Here is a 14,601-nt window from a genome sequence, read left to right on the forward strand (position 1 = left end):
GGAACTTATGGGACACTCTGCCTGAAGAGCAATTCAGAGCACCAAAATTTTAAGAACCATATTATCCCATCTGTTAGCAATCAGGAGATGAAATTCCTCTATGACAATATTGAATCCAGTTGATACTTACTAAATCTGCCATGTTCACCACAGATTTCGCATATGTATTGGTGTGTACAACAGAAAGCCGATGTTTTTTGAACTGAAAACAAAACAAACAAAAAAGCAAATGAAGGGCTTCCAAAGTCATCAGTAAATAATCACCTAAGCAGAGAAAACAGTGTAATTGAAACATCTCTATGGCTTTCTGTAAAAAGCATGAATTGAGAACTAGTTCTTTATATGCTGTGCAGTCTGAGGCAAGGCTCTTAAAAATTTGAGGCCTCAGTTTACTCAACTGTGAGATGAAGTAAAAAATACCTATTCTATCCATTTCACAAGTTTATTTTTAACACAAAACTGTTATTCAAAATGATAAAATATATGAAAGTTGTCTATGAATGCAAGACATACAAATTTAAGTAGGGTGGATAGAAAAAGTACACATGAATACTGCTATAAGTATAAAAACTTACAGGTTCTACAAGACTTAATTAGTAAGGAGAGGAAAGCCCTACAGCAAGGGTCACAAAGAGTTAGCTTAAAGACTAGATGTGGATGAAATAAACCTTTTGTTTGGCCTCAACAGTGTTTTTAAAACCAGGAAATACCATGTAAAACCTGATTTCTGGCTTCCCTTAAAATTAGCATCCTCCCATGTTGATAACTAGCAGGTACTAAGAGGCAGCCACTCCCACTAGACAGGCCATGTGTCTCTTCCTTTGCCACAGGCCTCACCTCTCCCTACTGCTTTACATCTGGCTTACTTCATTTGGGTTACCTGCCTACAGATCTCTATAGACATCTAAATGTGCACTATCCTAAAATGTCCAAATATATGTTCTTAAAACTTACTCTGATCAAGAAAAAAATCTCAGGAAACAGTAACATTCATTGACTTCAAAGAAGTTAGAAAGATAAAACTTAGTTTTAGCCTGAACAAAGAAGCAGCACTCAATCTAGATTTATTATTATTGTTGTTGTTGTTATCATTAGCAACAGTAATAATAGATGATCAATATCTGTTTAATCATATGCAAACAAATGGTACATTTTCCCTCAAATCACTCAAAGCAAATTAAAATGCATTTTTACCTGAAATTAAGTAAAATTCAGCAATGTGCATCACTGAACATGTTTAGTTTAAAACGGTGGCTACATAGAGCAATTAACATTATAACTCACTGTTAAGTGCTCAATGTAAGCTACTTACTGCAACATGCCCATAAATTGAGTATGCACACTTGGAGTCAAAATAAATGACTCATCAAGAAGGAAGTTTTGCCAGAATCCTATCCCAAAATCTTCACTGCTTGTCTATATAAGCATTTCCATATGGTTTGCTGCAGAGTAGGTCAGAAATTGAAAAGCTGCTTTTCTTTTATTAGGATAAAGTTGTACACTGCAAACCAAAGCATCATATTACTGGTGCCTCACTGATTTCTTCAATATTAAAATATTCATTTAACAAATCCAAAGGGCTGACTAATTTTAAGTCAAAGAAATATTTTTGGGATCTTACAAAATACTGCTAGTTACTTCCACCTAAGAATGTTTCCAATTTAGAGGTTGTTACTGGCTAACAAATATATTTGGCTACACAAATGTCTTCTCCAAATTATAATTTTCTGGGCTTCTTGTTTCTTCCAAAACCTACTTCTGCACACACCAGTTTTACCTCTAGGCACAGACAAATTCAAACAAAAAACTCAGCAAATCCTACCATTAGATGATCATTCACAATCATCAGCTCAATATATTTGGTCTCCTCCTCTACGTTACGAGGATGTCGACGAAGCTGCAATATGGTAAAGGAAAAATAGCACCTAAATAAGCCCTCTGAACTTGGCTGTGGAAAACTAAGAAATATGCTATACATTATGTCACACATCACACTACCCTTTTTCCAAACTCTGCTTATTCCCCATTCTCACAGCCCTTGGCAACCATTTTTCTACTGTTTTGTGAGTTTGACTTTTTTTTTTTTTTTTTTTTTGGTTCCACATATAAGTGATACCATGCAGGATTTATCTTTCTTGTCTGGCTTATTTCATTTAGGATAATGCCTTCCAGGTTCACCAATGTTTACAAATGAAAGGATTTCCTTCTTTTTAGAGGCTGAAACTCCATTATACGTATATAACATATATAACATATTTTCTTGATACATTCGTTGATAGACACTAACATGGATAATGCCGTACTGTATAATCAAAATTTGCCAACAGAATTTAAATATTTTCACTAAGATAAAAGGTAAATATGTGAGGTGATGGATGTATTAACTCAATGGGGAGTTCCTTTCACAATGTATATCTATATCAAATTATTCCATTGTACATTTCAAATACCTTATAACTTTGTCAATTAATTATACTTCAACAAGGTTGAAAAATGTTTTTAATTTTAAAAAACTAAAACATGAGAGAAATAAACAAAATTTCCACTTTTATTCCTTCAGAATTTTTTTCATTTTTGTCACTTTTACTCAGTTTTTGAATAGGTAATAAATTCATATGATTCAAAGATTAAAGAACTATAAAAAGGTTCAGAATCAAAGTCTTTCTTATTTCTTTTTTTTTTCTTTCTTATTTCTGTTCCCCATCTACCTAGTTGCTAACCCTTCACCCACAATGGGTATACCACAGTTACTGGTTGCTTCCAGAAATATTTATATATATAAAATCAAATATAACATTTTATTTAGTACTTCCATTTATTTCACTAGCTTTTGTATCAGGTAATTTTCATTTACCAGTCTATCTTGGAGATTGTAACACATGAAATACATTCTTTCTCATTTAATTTAAGTTTCTGAGGATCTTAAAGGGATGCAGGGAGTGTTTAATGGACATTTTTATTTTATAACCTCCAAATCTTAAATTGAGAATGCCCTTTCTTCCTCTGGTACAGCTCAAGGGATCCCCCAAATGACATAAAAGCTTTGTTCTGATAGTTTTGAGAGCTTCTAGGAAGTTCTGGGTTAGCTAGTACAGCTATAATATATCTGTCTATTCAATATTGAATTTTCTCCACCTTCAAAATCATGATCAGTGGATGCCACGGTAGGAGACACTAAGGCAGTGTCTTTGTATCCTGAAGTTCGTCTATAATATAATCTTTAACAAGATCTATAAAATTAAATTTTTCCATTACTCTATGCTTTGATATACATTTTTTCAGTAAATCTTTTTATTCACTTGTCCAATGGCTATTTTTGTGAAGGGGTATACAATCAAACCTAAATCAATACATGAACATTTGCTTTGAGAGATGCATTTAAAATAAACAAAACCTGCTGCCACATGGATTTTGTTTCAGTACTAAATGCATTTCCGAACTTTTAAGCTTTTTTTAAAAATTCAAATCCCGTATTACACCAAGGTGAAAAGGAATAATAGTCTATAATTCTCGGTCTGGAAACCAAGAGGTAATATAAACTGCATCCAATGACACGAGCCTTTTTAAAAAACAATGCCTAGGATGATAGTATCTGCTTTGTAATTGTGGAAGAGACCGGAACCTTACCAGTTAATACAGCAGACTTTCTAACAAGACTCAACATTTTCTTAATGTCAGAGAGCTGCTATACTAGCCATACAGTTTTATAGCACTTCACCATCATGGGCAGACAGCTGTCTCAGATAAAGAAATCCAGTGTTTGTCTGCCTTCAAATGATGGGATATCACAGATGTTTGTGACCAACTTCAAGGAACGTGTTAAAAGAAAACTATCCTATTCTCTGATCTCATAATTCATGAAAATAAACACTATTTCAAATTAATCTTTTTGGCAATCTTAATTTATTTAACTAGCCCTCAGTATATACATATATTCACAAAATATATAAAGCTTGTGGTAGCAATTCATGGAACACTAAGCTTTCTGAGAGGCAGTATACAAAGCATATGTGGTCATAAGCACTTCTCTGAGACCAGACTTTCCAAGTCAGAATCTGAGCTCTACCATTGAATAACTCACTATAACCCTGGACAAGGTTCTTAAGTTCTTACACTTCAATGTCTTTAGCAGTAAAAGGGGATAATAATAATACTTTCCTCATAAGATTTTTATGAGGATGAAATGTGTTAATACAATTAAAATTCTGGGATCCCTGGGTGGTACAGTGGTTTGGCTCCTGCCTTTGGCCCAGGGCGTGATCCTGGAGACCCCGGATCGAATCCCACATCGGGCTCCCGGTGCATGGAGCCTGCTTCTCCCTCTGCCTGTGTCTCTGCCTCTCTCTCTCTCTCTATCATAAATAAATAAAAATTTAAAAAAATACAATTAAAATTCTTAGAACAGAGCCAGGCACAGGTATCTGTGCCTCAATAAAAAAAAGTAATTATTACTGACACTAGAAATGACCCTATACACGTATTTTATTTCATACTTACTAAAAATATTTTAAACAGAAGATAACTCGTTTCTTTTTTTTTTTAAGATTTTATTTATTTATTCATGAGAGACAGAGACAGAGAGAGAGAGAGAGAGAGAGAGAGAGAGAGAGAGAGAGGCAGAGACACAGGCAGAGGGAGAAGCAGGCTCCATGCTGGGAGCCTGATGTGGGACTTGATCCCAGGTCTCCAGGATCACACCCTAGGCTGAAGGCGGCGCTAAACCGCTGAGCCAACCGGGCTGCCCAGATAACTGGTTTCTTACTAGAAATCTTAATAGAGGTCTATTTCTCTCAGCTTGTGTTTTTTTTTTTTTTTAATTTTTATTTATTTATGATAGTCACAGAGAGAGATAGAGGCAGAGACACAGGCAGAGGGAGAAGCAGGCTCCATGCACCGGGAGCCCAACGTGGGATTCGATCCCGGGTCTCCAGGATCGCGCCCTGGGCCAAAGGCAGGCGCTAAACCGCTGCGCCACCCAGGGATCCCCAGCTTGTGTTTTTTTTATGCCAACATACATACATAATATATGGTATCTTAATTCTAATAACCAGAGTTCTGTTCATTCCTTTCCTTTCCTTTTTTTGAGTATAGTGGACACACTATATTCCATTAGTTTCACATGTACAACTTAGTGATTCAACTTCTCCATCCATTATGCTGTACTTATCACAAGGGTAACTGTCATCTGTCACCAAACAACACTATTACGATATGGCTGACTTCTCTGTGTTGTGTCCTTTATTCCTATGACTTATGCATTTCCTAACTGGAACCCTGTGTCTCCAATTCCCCTTCACCCAGTTTGCTCATCCCCTCCACTCACTTTCCTCTAGCAACCATCAGTTTGTTCTCTATATTTACAGGTCTGATTCTGCTTTTTGTTTGTTTGTTTATTCATTACTTTTTAGATTCCACAAATGAGAGAAATCATATGGTATTCTAATGACTGGAGCTCTTATTTCACCTAAACCATTTCCCAGCTCTGTTTCTAGCCAAGTTATCTTCATATTTCAAAGATATCATTTTTTTTCCTGCAAAGGAGATTAACAGAACCTACACCTATGGTGTAAAGCATCACACAAGTAATTATTTTTGCTAAGTCCAAGATCTGCTGAACATTCATAAAGCTGACATCCTGAGTTTACATCCCAGACTCCAACATAGCTTATGTGTGACAATAGCATTTTGTGGCTTTAAAACCTGGTGGATTCATTCTTAAGAGGGTATCTTTACAAATAGGCTCCATGATGTGGTACAACCCAGGAAAGGAAAGAGGCCTGATAGAAAGAACCTAAGATGCCACTGCATGGGCCATAATCCATCTGTATGATGAATAACCATAACCATATTAGCATCACTATCCCAAGTCCCTTTTGAGTCTATGAACAATATGGCCCTCCTTCACTGCTCCTACAGATCTGTCACCTTACTGTTTACTACAGCCTGACAAATGCCTGAACTAATACTTAACCTTCCTATAGAGATTTAATATAGATTTAAACGAATGGCAGTTGCCAGTGTCTTCAAAACATCATAGAATATACCTGTGAATACATACCTGCCGTTTACTTCTTTTTGGTCTTGGCTTCAAAGTAAATTTTGGTGGAGTGATGTGTACTTGTTGAAATTCTAAAAGGAAATAAAAATAAATTAACGTAGTGCATTTGCCAGGTTTCTTCCAGATAGGGCAATCAAAGTTTTACTATCCCATCCTAATATAAATTATATAATAATACTTCAGTTATTAACTATTAGCAATTATTATAGTTATTAATAATTAATATAAATAACATAAATTATATAAATAACTATACAGTTACTATAAATTTTATAATATATGTTACACTTAAAGATAATGTAGAACATTAATCAAAATAATTGTGTTCATATTAATACTAAAAATATATCATAAATGAATAAAATTTTTAAAATCTCAATACTATTCCTGTTCTAATTTATCTCAAAATTTTTCTCATATTTCTCCTATAAATACCATCATATTCCTTATTAAGAATCTTCTGAATAGCCAATCTAGCCTTTCCCTACTGACTTTCAATTAAAGAATAACACACCAAATGCCAATGAAGATGTGAAACAATTAGATCTCCCATATAGTGCTGATGAGAGTCTAAAATGGTATAACCACTTTAGAAAAAGGTTCAGCAATTTCTCAGACAACAGTAGTTCTCAGAGTACCATCTATACATGAGTGGCAACATTACCTGGGGACTTGTTAGAAATGCAAACTCTAATAACCCATCCAAGATGTATTTAATCAAAAACTCTAGAATTTGATACAGCCACTGTGGAAAACAGTATGAAGGTTCCCCTCAAAAAATTAAAACAGAAATACCATATGATCCTGCAATCCCATTTCTGGGTATACAGTCAAAGGAACTGAAATCAGGATCTCGAAGAGATAGCTGTACTATGTTCACTGCAGCATGATTCATAAAGGCCAAGATATAGAAACAACCGAAATGTTCATAATTGGATGAATGGACAAAGAAAACGTGGTATTAAATGCAATAAAGTATTATTCAGAATTTAAAAAATAGAAATATTTCAATTTGTGACAACATGGATGAACTTGGAGGACATTTTGCTAAGTGACACTAGCCAGATACAAAAGGACAAATACTACATGATATCACTTATATGAGGAATCTGAAATAGTCAAACTCCTAGAAGCAGAAAGTGGAATGATAGTTGCCAGAAGCTGAGAAAAGGGGGAAACAGGGAGGTATTAGTCTAAGGCACAAATTAGTCTCAGTTGTACAAGATGAATGAGTCCTAAAGGTCTACTGTACAGCAGAATGTCCAGAATTAATAATACTATGATGTATAGATTTTGCTAACAGTGTATACTCTTCACCACTACCACTACCACTACTACTGTAATAATAATAATAAAGAGGGTGGAAATAAACTTTTAGAGTTAATGACATAGATTATGGTGATGACTTCAGGGATGTACACTTTTCTCCAAACTCGTCAAGTTGTATACATTAAGTATACATTATGTACAGCTTTTCTCTAATGTCATTCATATCTCAATTAAGTGGCTTGAAAAAACCCTCTAGACATGGGATCCAGTGGTCTGTGTTTAACAAGCTTCCAGGTGATTCTCTGATACATTCTGCAGTTTGAGAGCACTATTGTACAAACAAACTTTAAGACCCAGTAATTCCACTGCCAGGTATTTGACAGAAGAAATGTAAACATGTGTCCACAAAAAAGATTTTTATAAGAATGTTTATAGAGTTCTTTTATTCATAACAGCCAAAAACTGGAAGCAACCCAAATATCCATCAACAAAATGGATAAAAAGACTGTGGTATCTTCAAACAGCAGAACATACTCAATAATTAAAAAGAATAAACTGTGGCTACCTCTGACAACACTAATCTCATAGGCATATGCTAAGCAAAAGAAGCTGAACCCAATGTGTGATTCCATTTTCATGAAGATCTAAAACAAGCTAAACAATGGTGGGGGGGCAGAAAAAGGACTGCAGAAGCGGGTGGTTCGCGGCACAAAGGAAGGTACTGGGGTGATAGGAATGTGCCAAATCTCACCAAAGGACTTACACATGTGTCAAAACTCATCTAATGGTATACAAGATTTATATATTTTATTATAGTAATTTTTAAAATAGACTGTGCTAAGGGGTCTGAAGGAAACAAACAAATGTTTTCTTAGGGAAACTAGTCCAAGAGATGTGTCATATAAAACAAAAGGTTCCACAGTTAAACAAGTTTGGGGAACACCTGATTCTATTCTCTCTGGGAAATACATAATGCACAGCAAGACAAGGGTACTGATAACCCAAGACCCAGGAAAACTTTATTAAACCTAAAATAAACAAGTTTATTCTTAAGCTTCACAAGAATTTTTTCTAACCTATCATAATAAATCCAAGCATCTAGAAAGAAAAGTAACACTCTTAAAAATGTGCCAATTTCTGATAAGAAAAGGAAACCAGAAACTAACTGAGACAGATCTGAGTTTTAGAAGATGTTCAAAATTATTTTTAATGACAGCAAAACTGTCATGTTATCTTTAAAGATTCTGTGGAAAAGAAACCCTGAACAAAGTTTAAAAAAACAAAACAACTGTATGATTCAATCACAGTAAAGTCCTTAGGGGGATTTTTATTTATTACTTTAAATTTTAATTAATGTTTATTGCTTCCAGTAAGACCTATTAGATTGTAGCTTTATTCTCAGGCAGCTAGTCATGATTTACTTTCCTTCCATCACAGGGATTGTAAAAGTTTCATAAGATAACTGAAGGAACAGTCTAAAGTATCTGCGTAAAGTAAGAGCATCTTTATGGTTATTAGCAGATATTTCAAAATACTGAGTTCTATAAAACAGCATCCCCAATCCCTTTGGCAGCAGGAGAAAAGAAGTGCAGAAGATCAAGGAGTTACAAATCTATTTCAGAGAAGGGGCATTAGCAGACATTCATTTCATTTTCCAATGAGGAGACCACGTAAACTTCCTTAAAAGTTTATATTTATTGGGGATGCCTGGGTGGCTCAGCCGTTGAGCGTCTGCCTTCGGGCCAGGGTGTGATCCTGGAATCCCAGGATCAAGTCCCACATCAGGCTCCCTGCATGGAGCCTGCTTCTCTCTCTGCCTATGTCTCTGCCTTTCTCTTTCTGTGTCTTTCATGAATGAATAAACAAAATCTTTTTTAAAAAAAGTTTTTATTTATTGAAATAATCTCTACACCCATTGTGGTGCTTGAACTCACAACCCCAAGATCAGAAGTCACATGCTTTTCCAACTGACCCAGCCAGCTGCCCCAACAATGAAAATGTTTAAGTGGTTTTCCTAAGCAGTAGTTTAGGATATGCTCTCAGCCGGATGATTCCTCCATTTCCCTCTGCTTCTCTCCCAGCACACATTCTTACAGGGGCACAATGCAAACCCCTGCTCAGTCCCTAGCTAGCTGTGGGACCCTAAAAAAGACAAGCTAGCTAAGCCTATTTCTTCTTCTGTAAAATGTAAATAATTCTATCAATCTCACAGAGCTGTAGCAAAGATGAAAGTGAGATTAAAAATTAGAATGTACTAAGGCCATAGGGCTCACTAAATAGGAAAGGAAGCCCCTCCACACTAGATATTCAGAGTATGTGCTACCTTCAGAAGGAGAAAGCCAATGAGTCTTATATAGCCAGAGGCAAATGCACTCTATACAATCACTGCTCCACTACTGAGGAGAAAGTACAAGTATGCTGCCCTACTTGTCATGTGAAGATTTGGAAGCAGCTCAAACCAACAACTATAAATAAATGTGCCTGTAAACAAACACATATGAGAAGGAAAGCCTATTTTCTACAAAAAAAAAAAAAAAACACATAATAAAAAGAATTAGGGGAGCCTGGGTGGCATAGTCAGTTAAACATCTAACTCTTGGTTTCAGCTCAGGTCTCAGGGTTGTGAGATCGAGCCCCGAGTTGGGCTCCATGCTCACTGAGGAGCCTGCTTGAGATTCTCTCACTCTCTCTTCCTCCCCCTCAGCCCCTCCCCTTGCCTCTCTAAAAGAAATAAATGAATCCTTTTTAAAAAATAAAAATAAAACGCATTAATCTATAATCATTCTTTCTTAAAATGCTGAGGCAAAAAGAGATGAGGAAAACAAATGGGAAAATGATTACAAGTTCATCCCTGTTTACAGAATCAGTATCTCATCAAAAGTGAAGTTTATATTTTGTCTATGCAGTCCAATTTTTGCTCTAACTTATTTCTCCTTTCAGAAATACCTTACTCTGATTTTTCTAATTTTAAAAAGTCTTTCAATGTGCTCAAGCTCTATCTTTCCAAATTCATCCACTACAAACATGAGGTCAGTTGGCATTTTATTCTCCCTCTTGATGTCCTTGACTTGCTGTCACTTTCTCTAAAATTGTTATGAGCAGTCATGAGCTAAGGATATTCCACATAGAGATAAGCTCCACAGCATTAAAATGAATTATTAAAGTTGACTTTTTTTTAAATCATAATATGAATGTCATACCAGATGGAAGATCATCCAAGGGAAATTCAAATAGTCTGGATTTGTAAACCGAATGAAAATGGAAATCCTCCTGAAAGAAGACAAACAACAGAGATTAAGCACGTGGGAATGACCAGTTATCTCCAACCTCAAGCAATGAGAGCTGAAGCAACTAAGACACCTAAAAGAATCCTAGCTTGATTACACACTCTTCTGGATTTGAAAAGGCAAGGAGCCACCACACAAGCCTCTCCTGCTCCTGGATTCCCCTGGCACTGGAGAGATCTATTAGAAACAAAATGCTTTTGCAGACAGAGAAGCCAAAGCCTGTAGTAATGGAAAATAAATGAATGAACCTATTCCCCCAAGGAGGAGTAAGACATCTGGGAAAATGGACTAATGCTTTTTATAACTGATTCCTTTCCATGGATCCCTGCCCCACTTTAAGAGGCAGATAACTAACTTTTGTTAGGCAAGGACTGCAGAGCTAACACTCTTCTAGTATCAGGGAGTAGGATGACAGGTACAAGTAGATGCTCAAACGGATCCTGCTCAAAAATTCAAATATCATACAAGTTCTGTGACAAACTAACAGACAAAAAGCCATATTTCATCTAAGAAAAATTAATGAGCATTCAAATAATTACTTCTGGCTCCTTTCTAGTAAACAAACAAACAAAAAACCCAAATGTCATAAACAGTCAAGTTTCATGATATTGCTGTAAAAAAAAAAAAAATCACCTCCCAGGTAAAGTGATATAATAGCCAGCAATAGGCATCCAGAAAGTAAAATACAATACAAATAGCTGCACTTTATGGGTGGCAAAACAGTGTGTATTTTTAGAAATTACTTGCCTAAGTGTTTGAACAATGTTCCATGACCCAAGGAAGAATATTTGCCTGCACAGAGCTAGAATGGAGGTGTATTATGTTTCTCTGAAGTCTACCATATAAACTCAATGCTTTTCTCACTTGTGGAAAATGAATATTTCAACTAAAATAAATCAAATAATTTAAAAAATTTAGATTTCTCTACATTTCATCAGCAGAAGGCCCTACAGACAATGGGCAACATAGAAAAATCTGAACTCTAGAAACAAAAGAGAGGTGGAAAATTACGTATCTATTGATTTGGTCTGTTATAAACTGAATGTCTGTGTCCTCCCTGCAAAACTCATATGCTTAAGCCTAAATTCCCCAATGTGACTGTATTTGGACAGGACCTAAGAGAAGGTGATAAAGGTTAAAATAGGTCTTAAGGGTGGGGTTGGGCTGGTGCCCTTTTAAGAAGAAGAGACACCACAGTTCTCTATCTCTCTGTCATGTGAGCACACAGCAAGAAAGAGGCCATCGCAATCCAAGGAGAGAGCCCTCATGGATCCTGCCAGCATCTTCATCTTGGACTTCCAGGCACCAGAACTATGATAAAATAAATTTGTGTTATTTAAGCCCTCCAATATCTTGTTCTGACTGCCTGAGCAAACTAAGACAAATCCTAGCACATGAAGGTGGAGACAGAACAAAAATGGAGGTTTCAGAACACCTCAGAAGAAATTTCCAATACACAAAGTAAAAGGCTAAAAAAAAAATACCTTGTGAGTTTGACTTATTCAATATTTAATTATATATATGTATATATTTATATTTACTATCCTGACTCTAAGAAATAAAAATTTTATTTATAAAAATAAATATTTAAAATATTAAAATATATAAAAATATTTTTATTTATAAAAATAAAATAAAGACAAAAGGAGGAGGAAAAATGAAGAGGAAAAGCTCCCAATATAAATTTTTACATTTGCCACAGCAAACAGAGGGAGCACTTACTTGAGAGGTGTCATTTTCTTCTGGTTCAATGAGATAGGTGTGGTTCCCATCATAGAACATCCCACTGCCAAGGACAAGAAAATAATTAGGCATGGCTATCAACTCTTGCCTCAGAACAAGATCATTTTAAAATCAGTAGCTGCCAGAGGACCAATTTACTTTTCAACACTCACTTCCCAGTCCCATCCATCACCACCAGATACACACCACCTACTATACACACACAGACATACACACACTCCCCACATACCATACCACACCACATATACATTCCCCACATATCACATCACACAGATTACACACCACATATTGCACACCACACCACACATGCTTCCCAATACATCCCACATACACATGCACACTGCACCATATCACACATGTGTGCATACACACACACACACACACACACACACATCTACTAAGAGGGAAAGACCCATCCCTCTGACTTCCCATAAGCAGCAGTGTCCCCAGGTTCAGGATTATCATTCTCTAATCCTCCCTCCAACACATAATTCGAAAACTTTAATATGCAAATAGTTCATCTGGAGAGCTTGCAAAAGTGTGAAACTTTCAGGGCCTTCCTCAGATTTCTTGGCTAAGGCCCAGGGAGCTGCATTTTAAACGATTCCAGGTGGTTCTGATGCAGACTGTCAGGGACTATCCTGAGAAATGCCTACCTACCACACACCTGGAAGATGCTCTCGTAACAAGAGCTGACACATTCCAACAGCTTACCATGAACTAAACACTTTACACTCATTTAATCTTCTACTCATCTGTGGAAATGTATGAGGGAGGTACACTCATATACTTGCCTATATTCATTTTACAAGGAAGGAAAGCCCAAAGAGATGAAGTAACTTGCCCAAATTACATAACCAGGAAGAACTGAGGCAGGACTAGAGCCCAGGCAGATTGGTTCCTGAACTGCCCATCTGCAATTGGCGGCCTCTTCATCCATTCACTCATTCACAACACATATAAGCACCTACAATGCACTGCTCTAGGTGCTTGTGATACAGAAGTGGACAAAACTGACCAATGCTCTGCCCTCATGGTTCTAATGTGCATTCTAGGGTAGACAGACAAAAAAATACAATCAACAACGAAATAAATATACATGTGATGGTGAAAAATTCTAGGGAGGAAAACAAAGGAAGTTATGGGTGATAAATGGTGACAGAGGACTGGTTGTAGAGACCAGGGAGAGAAGACTGTTGATTTATATAGTCTCAGAGAAAGGCTTTCTAGAGAAGATGGCATTTAAACAAAGATCTGAAAGAAGTAAAGGGATGAGCCATAAGGATATCTGTGCAGAGAGCATGTCAGACTCGAACCCGAAGTGTGCTCCAGGAACATCAAGAATGCAGTGTGGCTGGAGGAGGGTGTGGGTGAGGGGAGAACCGTAACATGAGATCAGAGAAAGAGTGGGGCCACATGAGACGGGACCTCCTGAGGGCTGTGGCTTTTACTCTGAGAGACACGTGGAGCCACTATGAGGGCTTAAGCAGGTGGAAATACAATCGCTCTTAAATATTAAATTAATTGCCCTAACTGCTGTGTTACAATAGTCTTTCAGATGGCAATAATAGAAATGGAGAAGTTATCGCAATAATTCAGGTGAAAAAAGATGGTATTTGCCTAGATCACAGTGGCGTTGGTGGAGATGGTGAGAACTGGTTAAATTCTGGGTACTTTTCAAAAGTAGAACCAATAGGATTTATTGGCAGATTTGAAATGGAGTATATGAGAGAGTCATGTCAGTGAGAACGCCAAGGTTTTAGCCTGAGCAGCTGGTGAGATGGAATTGCCATTTAATAAAATGGGAAAAGCCACAGGAAGGACAGAAGGGGCTGAGCACATGGAAGCAGGATGCAGGGAGGAGAGCATAAATCTGAAGTTGGGTTTTGATCTGTTAGGCCGGAGATGACTATCAGCCAACTGAGGAATTCTCCGGAGGGTATTTGAACCTACATATGGCCTCAGCTCCCACCCAGAGAGATCCCAATGGCCACTCGTTTTAGGAGAACATGTCCTTCTACTAAGATCAAGCTCCTTATGATGCTGAAGAAATGTGTCTTATCATTCAGGCATCTGAGAAGGGACTAGGCGCAGTTTTCTGGTGTCATTTTTCAGTGTTCTACGGAAATGCTGCATGAGATCCCACTATTGCACATAGAATAGTATTTATCTCTCACTGATGGCGTAGTGAAATCAGTTGGTTTCCCTGAGCTATAATTATAATGGCCTCTAGCTCTGCTTCTC

The 14,601-nt window shown here is 36.8% G+C and overlaps 1 protein-coding gene across 30 annotated transcripts in view; it reads right to left on the reverse strand.

Moving 5' to 3' along the window:
- ADAM22 (ADAM metallopeptidase domain 22) overlaps positions 1–14,601 on the reverse strand; it is a 224,622-nt gene that overhangs the window by 64,779 nt on the left and 145,242 nt on the right. For all 30 annotated transcript variants that reach the window (XR_012011081.1, XM_072784293.1, XM_072784299.1 and 27 more), the window contains 5 exons: positions 12,337–12,400; positions 10,528–10,597; positions 6,059–6,129; positions 1,823–1,897; positions 131–202 (listed from right to left, as the gene is read on the reverse strand). Coding sequence is in view for 29 of the 30 variants with exons in the window: in XM_072784293.1 (XP_072640394.1) it covers positions 131–202; positions 1,823–1,897; positions 6,059–6,129; positions 10,528–10,597; positions 12,337–12,400 (352 nt within the window). In the remaining variant the exon portion in view is untranslated. The remainder of the gene's footprint in view (positions 1–130; positions 203–1,822; positions 1,898–6,058; positions 6,130–10,527; positions 10,598–12,336; positions 12,401–14,601) is intronic.

Source organism: Canis lupus, chromosome 18 (assembly GCF_048164855.1).
Source record: "Canis lupus baileyi chromosome 18, mCanLup2.hap1, whole genome shotgun sequence".
NCBI classification, from domain to species: Eukaryota; Metazoa; Chordata; class Mammalia; order Carnivora; family Canidae; genus Canis; species Canis lupus.